This window comes from Coregonus clupeaformis, unplaced genomic scaffold (assembly GCF_020615455.1).
Source record: "Coregonus clupeaformis isolate EN_2021a unplaced genomic scaffold, ASM2061545v1 scaf0083, whole genome shotgun sequence".
NCBI lineage: Eukaryota > Metazoa > Chordata > Actinopteri > Salmoniformes > Salmonidae > Coregonus > Coregonus clupeaformis.
In genome coordinates, this window is record NW_025533538.1 from 863,883 (window position 1) to 872,592 (window position 8,710).

Genomic DNA, 8,710 nt, shown 5'->3' on the forward strand with positions numbered 1-8,710 from the left:
AAATCACATTGTAGGATTTGTTATGAATTTATTTGCAAATTATGGTGGAAAATAAGTATTTGGTCAATAACAAAAGTTTCTCAATACTTTGTTATATACCCTTTGTTGGCAATGACACAGGTCAAACGTTTTCTGTAAGTCTTCACAAGGTTTTCACACACTGTTGCTGGTATTTTGGCCCATTCCTCCATGCAGATCTCCTCTAGAGCAGTGATGTTTTGGGGCTGTCGCTGGGCAACACAGACTTTCAACTCCCTCCAAAGATTTTCTATGGGGTTGAGATCTGGAGACTGGCTAGGCCACTCCAGGACCTTGAAATGCTTCTTACGAAGCCACTCCTTCGTTGCCCGGGCGGTGTGTTTGGGATCATTGTCATGCTGAAAGACCCAGCCACGTTTCATCTTCAATGCCCTTGCTGATGGAAGGAGGTTTTCACTCAAAATCTCACGATACATGGCCCCATTCATTCTTTCCTTTACACGGATCAGTCGTCCTGGTCCCTTTGCAGAAAAACAGCCACAAAGCATTATGTTTCCACCCCCATGCTTCACAGTAGGTATGGTGTTCTTTGGATGCAACTCAGCATTCTTTGTCCTCCAAACACGACGAGTTGAGTTTTTACCAAAAAGTTATATTTTGGTTTCATCTGACCATATGACATTCTCCCAATCCTCTTCTGGATCATCCAAATGCACTCTGGCAAACTTCAGACGGGCCTGGACATGTACTGGCTTAAGCAGGGGGACACGTCTGGCACTGCAGGATTTGAGTTCCTGGCGGCGTAGTGTGTTACTGATGGTAGGCTTTGTTACTTTGGTCCCAGCTCTCTGCAGGTCATTCACTAGGTCCCCCCGTGTGGTTCTGGGATTTTTGCTCACCGTTCTTGTGATCATTTTGACCCCACGGGGTGAGATCTTGCGTGGAGCCCCAGATCGAGGGAGATTATCAGTGGTCTTGTATGTCTTCCATTTCCTAATAATTGCTCCCACAGTTGATTTCTTCAAACCAAGCTGCTTACCTATTGCAGATTCAGTCTTCCCAGCCTGGTGCAGGTCTACAATTTTGTTTCTGGTGTCCTTTGACAGCTCTTTGGTCTTGGCCATAGTGGAGTTTGGAGTGTGGCTGTTTGAGGTTGTGGACAGGTGTCTTTTATACTGATAACAAGTTCAAACAGGTGCCATTAATACAGGTAACGAGTGGAGGACAGAGGAGCCTCTTAAAGAAGAAGTTACAGGTCTGTGAGAGCCAGAAATCTTGCTTGTTTGTAGGTGACCAAATACTTATTTTCCACCATAATTTGCAAATAAATTCATAAAAAATCCTACAATGTGATTTTCTGGATTTTTTTCTTCTCAATTTGTCTGTCATAGTTGACGTGTACCTATGATGAAAATTACAGGCCTCTCATCTTTTTAAGTGGGAGAACTTGCACAATTGGTGGCTGACTAAATACTTTTTTTCCCCCACTGTACAATAAGGAAAGTTGAAAGATATCCCAATTAAATGCAACAACATAACTTGACCACACTAATAGTCCTATGGCTTCTGTACTTCCGTATGTCCCATCAGCTACACTAAAACCTGGTGAAGGGATTTACAATAAATATGTGAACATCTTTTAGGCGCAAACTAATTATACAAGCGGCCTATGCTCCTTCAAAAAAAAAGATTGTTATAATGGATAAAAAATATAATTGTGATAAGCAGTCGTTGTTGAGCAGATAATGGATTTAATTGATTGATTAATTGAATGCATGAATACACACCTAGTATTGTTGAAACATTATTCTACATTATACTACAATTATTTAATGGATAATAGGAGATAATGAAATAAGATACAGCTCAACACCCCCCCCCCCCCACCCAGCTGCATATTATGCTACACATGTTACCATGGTATTCAGACTCAGTAAACTGTTAGAGAACGGGAGGATTGGATGACTCTTTACAATATATTTTCTACTGAAACTTTATTTAGGGATCTGGAACCGGTGCCGGAGAGGAGGGAGATGAAAGAAAACATGTTTCTGCTTTCTGGTGTTTTTTTATGTGACCATGAATGAGCAAAGCTATTTCCACATAGACAGGAGTAACGTTTCTCTCCAGTGTGTGAGAGCTGGTGTATAGTCAGGGTGGAATCTGGAGGAAAACTCTATCCACACTGATCACAGCTATCAGGCTCCTCTCCTGTGTGTATGCGTTGGTGTGTGCTCAGGGCTCCTGATTGATTGAAGCGCTTCCCACACTGATCACAGCTATAAGGCTTCTCTCCTGTGTGTATGCGTTGGTGTGTGCTCAGGGCTCCTGACTTCCTGAAGCTCTTCCCACACTGATCACAGCTATAAGGCTTCTCTCCTGTGTGTATGCGTTGGTGTGTAATCAGGGATACTGATTGACTGAAGCTCTTCCCACACTGATCGCAGCTATAAGGCTTCTCCCCTGTGTGTGTGCGCTGGTGTGTAATCAGGGCTCCTGAATGATTAAAGCTCTTGCCACACTGATCACAGCTATAAGGCTTCTCTCCTGTGTGTATGCGTTGGTGTGTTCTCAGGGCTCCTGATTGCTTGAAGCTCTTCCCACACTGATCACAGCTATAAGGCTTCTCTCCTGTGTGTATGCGCTGGTGTGTAATCAGGGCTCCTGAATGATTGAAGCTCTTCCCACACTGATCACAGCTATAAGGCTTCTCTCCTGTGTGTATGCGCTGGTGTGTAGTCAGGTGTCCTGATTGATTGAAGCTCTTCCCACACTGATCACAGCTATAAGGCTTCTTCTCTCCTGTGTGTATGCGTTGGTGTGTAATCAGGGATCCTGAATGATTGAAGCTCATCCCACACTGACCACAGATATAGGGCTTCTCTCCTTTGTGTATGCGTTGGTGTGTAATCAAGGATACTGATTGACTGAAGCTCTTCCCACACTGCTCACAGCTATAAGGCTTTTCTCCTGTGTGTGTGCGTTGGTGTGCAGTCAGGGTTCCTGATTGATTGAAGCATTTCCCACAATCAAAGCAGGGGTAAGGCCTCTCCCCTGTATGAATTCTCTGATGAGATTTTAAGGTTTTAGATGCAGTGAAACTATTCCCGCACTGAGAGCAGTGGTACGGTTTCTCTCCGGTGTGAATCCGCTGGTGAATTATCAATTCCCTCTGTTTAGCATAACTCTTCCCACAGTCAGAGCAGCAATGATGATGTTTCTTCCCTACACCTCTCTGCTGGTGTTTCTTGAGGTGTTCTGATCCGGATAGACTTTTCTCTGTCTTGTCAGCATCATGATGTTGTTGAGGCTCCCCAGATGATAAGCTCCTCCCACTGAGAGAGCAACGATTAGGGCTGTCCCCTGTGAAACAAAGACATTGAATTGTTAGATTTTGCAAACATGGGCCCATAAACAGACAGGTCGTTCCACTAAATTAATGTATTTTACGTCGCTTTTTATATTTGTTCAGTAGAAATTGTGCACCAATATAACATTTTCAATCTCTGTTATATTAAATAAAGTACCCATTAAAACAGAACATATGGAGAATTCGATTAATCAAATTTTCATATGAATAAAGATCTGCTAAAGTGACAAAATTCAGCATTTTGACAGGTCCCTCAGTCAACCCTGTGTAACTTTTAGAAAGATTTTAACCCACCTAATACAATAATTTCTCAAAGTTTTAACATCATTGAGTACGGTTACATGCGCAGAATAATATGATTATTGTGAATAGTCAATTAGTATAGGAGTTTGATTTAAACGTTGACATGCTATGAATAATTTCTCTAATAATCCTGTTTACATGGACACATCTGAAATCAGGCTACCTGATGGGACTTTGGCAATTTTTTGCATTTATCAATCTAAATAAACGTTCTACCACAGAGGCCATGTAGCATATTTCATTCTGAGTTCAGACAAATAAAGTTTGTATTTCAAAACTATTTTTAAGCTGCATACTTTCAGTTTTTCAGAACTCACTGCACTCACACAAAAGAAGGAAGCATGCTAGCACATACGCAGATTAAATTCATTTACATTTTAGTCATTTAGAAGACGCTCTTATCCAGAGCAACTTACCGTTAGTGAGTGCATACACCTTTATACTGGCCCCCCGTGGGAAACGAACCGCCATAACTCTGATTAAAGTGTTGACATGTCCTAATAATTCCAAAGATTGCTCAGAAAAGCAGGTGTTTTTAAAGGGTTATGCTTACTTTGGTTATGACCTCACGCCAATTAAGATAAGCAGAGTAAGGTGTTTACATGACTAATGCCATACTCAGCCTACTGCCATAATCAGTTTAATAGGAAATTATGTATGCATGTAAAGCCCTAGTTATTTGGTTACTTTGACAGTCATTTCTGAAGTTTATTTATTTAATGTGATTTGTGATTAATTTATGTCTGTCCCTCATGTTTTCTTTAAAAAACGGCATTGTTGGTTAAGGGCTTGTAAGTAAGCATTTCACTGTAATGTCTACACCTGTTGTATTCGGCGCATGTGGCAAATACAATTTGATTTGATTTTAAGGTCAACCATGTCACATGAACTGTGGCAGGTAGCTTAGTGGTTAAGAGCGTTGTGCCAGTAACCGAAAGGTCGCTGGTTCAAATCCCGTAGCCGACTAGGTGAAAAATCGGTCGATATGCCCTTGAGCAAGGCACTTACCCCTAATTGCTCCTGTAAGCCGCTCTGGATAAGAGTGTCTGCTAAATGACTAAAAAAATAAAAAATAAGGTGAAACTGTTCCTTACATGTTTTTTTTGCAAAAGAGACATTGATCATCTAATAGTCAAATCATAGAGTAAAAGCAGGTGAGCTGGTTCTAATCTTTCTGTCAATTCTCTGGTGTTTTGTGGTGGAAAACTGAGCAAGTGAACCCTTTTACCCATAAATTGACATGGTAGAAATGTTTTAACAATTACATTTTTTTGTGAATATTGAAATCAATTGCCACTCCCTGTTGCACAAAACTTGCTTCCATTACCCTTGTTATAAGCGAATTCGTGGCTGATTTTAAAGGACTATTTTACCAATGTAAACTAGTGGTTGTGTTGTTTTCAGTAGTCCCCTGTTATTATTATGTTCAACACTGTTACTTTATTTGGCACATTGGCATTTACCATAGTATTTCATTTTTATTTCACCTCTTGAGATGGGAAAACACGTTTTTTATTACGTTTAACACATGCTCTATGACAAGAATGTTAAATTTAGGTGAAATCAAAGTTGTTATTTTTTTATACAAAGTTACACTTCTCAAAATTGTATGGAACAACCAGATATTTTCATAAATATATAATTAAGCAATTAATTGTTACAGAAGCAGACTGTAGTCTAATCCACACATCATGGTTCTTACTTAATGAAATCAAATCTCCATGTTCCACTTCTCCTCTCTCAGTTCCACTCTGCCCCGGTGTTTTCCTGCAGTCGAGCAGTAAAGTACCGGGAGGCGGTCGACCTGGGGACTCCTGGAGGGTGGAGGGGGACAGGCTAGCTTTGTCCTGTTGGCGGCAAGAAGTATTCTACATAGATTCATATTAAACTAATGATTTTATTAATTCAGTCTAAACCTCTGATTGATTTGGGAGCATCCCTCGAATATCTCCTTTTACCTGAAATGTTCAATCGTTCACTACAACCCACAAATCTAAAAGCATTGGATTGGTGGAGGCATGGGCTAGTTTCCACCATATTCCGGGACCACCCATACACAAAAAAAGTTATGCACGCATGACTGTAAGTCGCTTTGGATAAAAGCGTCTGCTAAATGGCATATTATTATTATATTATATTTATTATACCAGTCATTTCCTTTCAAACAGCGAGGAAGAGGAGAAACGAGAGGGATAACTGGGCCCAAAATCTGGCTTATTTGATCGAATATACATTTCGTAACGATTAGGTTGTTAGGAGTGTATTGGTAAAAGTAGGACACGTGACATCCCGGCAACTTTGAGAAAATAAACACTTACATGGGAGTAGTGCCTGGTCGTCACTAGTTACCACAAACAAAGTTATAAACCACGCCCATTTATGCAATTGATCTTATTAAAATATGACTTTAACCCTAACCTTAACCACACTTCTAACTTTATACCTAACCATAAATAAATAAAAATGCGATATAGACGTTTGACTTTGTGGCTGGGGTAACTAGTGGAAACTCGATTATCTGCCCTCTCATTGGTTATAATGGTCCCACCTGATCTTGCCTCGTTCTGATTGCCTTCCATTTTAGAATACATTTATATTCTTTGTTAGAGAGGCCACTTGAGTATCTGGTCAAATAATGGATAATGTGTTCGAAATCCGTGAAGGGATGTGAACATGTGCACACTTTGGGAGGAAGGAGAGATGTTTAGGTCATAGTCACAGATTCCTAAACATTAATAGTAGTAGGCTACTTTTTGCTGAAGGAAAACAAATCCCAGCAAGTTTTACCGTCAAAGATGATTGAAAACTATGCCTAGACATTTTATACAGCACTGCAGGCCTATAATGTTGAAACCAGACTTACCCGATTCATTGTGGAAGCTATTGTTTCTTTGTATGATATGAAATGTTGTCGGCTACAACAGTACAGTTAGGGTGCTGTGCTGTTGTCTTCATCTTCGGTGGGGTTTATCGGCGGTTGGCATCCAACGTTATGGTGCATTACCGCCACCTACTGTACTGGGTGTGGGCCAGAGACAGGGAGAAACTAAATCCTACCTGCCAGCCCCGTTGCTCTTAAAAAATATAACAATATTTGAGACTATATCTAATGACGTTCTACTCAATATACTCTTTAAACTAATTTCCTGTATCCCCTTCTCCCTCATACTAGATCGCTTCCTCTCTCTTTCCCTCTGATACTGCCCACACTGTAGAAATACATGCTCCATGGTCTCTGTATCCTGGCAATAATCACACTTTCCTGTTGGACGCTTTCCTATCACATTTAAGGTCTTATTCAACTGGCTGTGTCCCACCCTTCATCTTGTAAAAATAGCCTCCTCTCTTCTGTTCCTTCCTGCCGTCCTCCCCTCCCCGACTTTCCTCTGTACTTGAAATAAATGCCTGCCCTTATGATCTCTATTCCACTGCTCCTGCCATCTCTTCACCATCACTGTACAGTGGGGAAAAAAAGGATTTAGTCAGCCACCAATTGTGCAAGTTCTCCCACTTAAAAAGATGAGAGAGGCCTGTAATTTTCATCATAGGTACACGTCAACTATGACAGACAAATTGAGAAAAAAAAATCCAGAAAATCACATTGTAGGATTTTTTATGAATTTATTTGCAAATTATGGTGGAAAATAAGTATTTGGTCACCTACAAACAAGCAAGATTTCTGGCTCTCACAGACCTGTAACTTCTTCTTTAAGAGGCTCCTCTGTCCTCCACTCGTTACCTGTATTAATGGCACCTGTTTGAACTTGTTATCAGTAAAAAAGACACATGTCCACAACCTCAAACAGTCACACTCCAAACTCCACTATGGCCAAGACCAAAGAGCTGTCAAAGGACACCAGAAACAAAATTGTAGACCTGCACCAGGCTGGGAAGACTGAATCTGCAATAGGTAAGCAGCTTGGTTTGAAGAAATCAACTGTGGGAGCAATTATTAGGAAATGGAAGACATACAAGACCACTGATAATCTCCCTCGATCTGGGGCTCCACGCAAGATCTTACCCCGTGGGGTCAAAATTATCACAAGAACGGTGAGCAAAAATCCTAGAACAACACGGGGGGGACCTAGTGAATGACCTGCAGAGAGCTGGGACCAAAGTAACAAAGCCTACCATCAGTAACACACTACGCCGCCAGGGACTCAAATCCTGCAGTGCCAGACGTGTCCCCCTGCTTAAGCCAGTACATGTCCAGGCCCGTCTGAAGATTGCTAGAGTGCATTTGGATGATCCAGAAGAGGATTGGGAGAATGTCATATGGTCAGATGAAACCAAAATATAACTTTTTGGTAAAAACTCAACTCGTCGTGTTTGGAGGACAAAGAATGCTGAGTTGCATCCAAAGAACACCATAGCTACTGTGAAGCATGGGGGTGGAAACATCATGCTTTGGGGCTGTTTTTCTGCAAAGGGACCAGGACGACTGATCCGTGTAAAGGAAAGAATGAATGGGGCCATGTATCGTGAGATTTTGAGTGAAAACCTCCTTCCATCAGCAAGGGCATTGAAGATGAAACGTGGCTGGGTCTTTCAGCATGACAATGATCCCAAACACACCACCCGGGCAACGAAGGAGTGGCTTCGTAAGAAGTATTTCAAGGTCCTGGAGTGGCCTAGCCAGTCTCCAGATCTCAACCCCATAGAAAATCTTTGGAGGGAGTTGAAAGTCCGTGTTGCCCAGCGACAGCCCCAAAACATCACTGCTCTAGAGGAGATCTGCATGGAGGAATGGGCCAAAATACCAGCAACAGTGTGTGAAAACCTTGTGAAGACTTACAGAAAACATTTGACCTGTGTCATTGCCAACAAAGGGTATATAACAAAGTATTGAGTAACTTTTGTTATTGACCAAGTACTTATTTTCCACCATCATTTGCAAATAAATTCATTAAAAATCCTACAATGTGATTTTCTGGATTTTTTTTCTCATTTTGTCTTTCATAGTTGACGTGTACCTATGATGAAAATTACAGGCCTCTCTCATCTTTTTAAGTGGGAGAACTTGCACAATTGGTGGCTGACTAAATACTTTTTTTCCCC

General features: G+C 41.2%; 1 protein-coding gene across 1 annotated transcript; it reads right to left on the reverse strand.

The window, feature by feature from the left end:
- Positions 1 to 1,954: 1,954 nt before the first annotated feature.
- LOC121559711 (zinc finger protein 501-like) lies at positions 1,955 to 6,621 on the reverse strand. The gene is made up of 3 exons (XM_041872823.2): positions 6,516 to 6,621; positions 5,355 to 5,499; positions 1,955 to 3,342 (listed from the first exon to the last, which is right to left on the reverse strand). The coding sequence occupies exons 1-3, from the start codon at positions 6,522 to 6,524 to the stop codon at positions 2,156 to 2,158; spliced, it is 1,341 nt and encodes a 446-aa protein (XP_041728757.1). The 5' UTR covers positions 6,525 to 6,621; the 3' UTR covers positions 1,955 to 2,155.
- Positions 6,622 to 8,710: the final 2,089 nt, after the last annotated feature.

Excerpts from the sequence above, each read along its gene's own strand:
- LOC121559711 (XM_041872823.2), bottom strand. Across the intron at positions 3,343-5,354 it reads TGGAGATTTGATTTCATTAA|GGGACAGCCCTAATCGTTGC; the intron begins GTAAGAACCATG and ends TTTGTTTCACAG.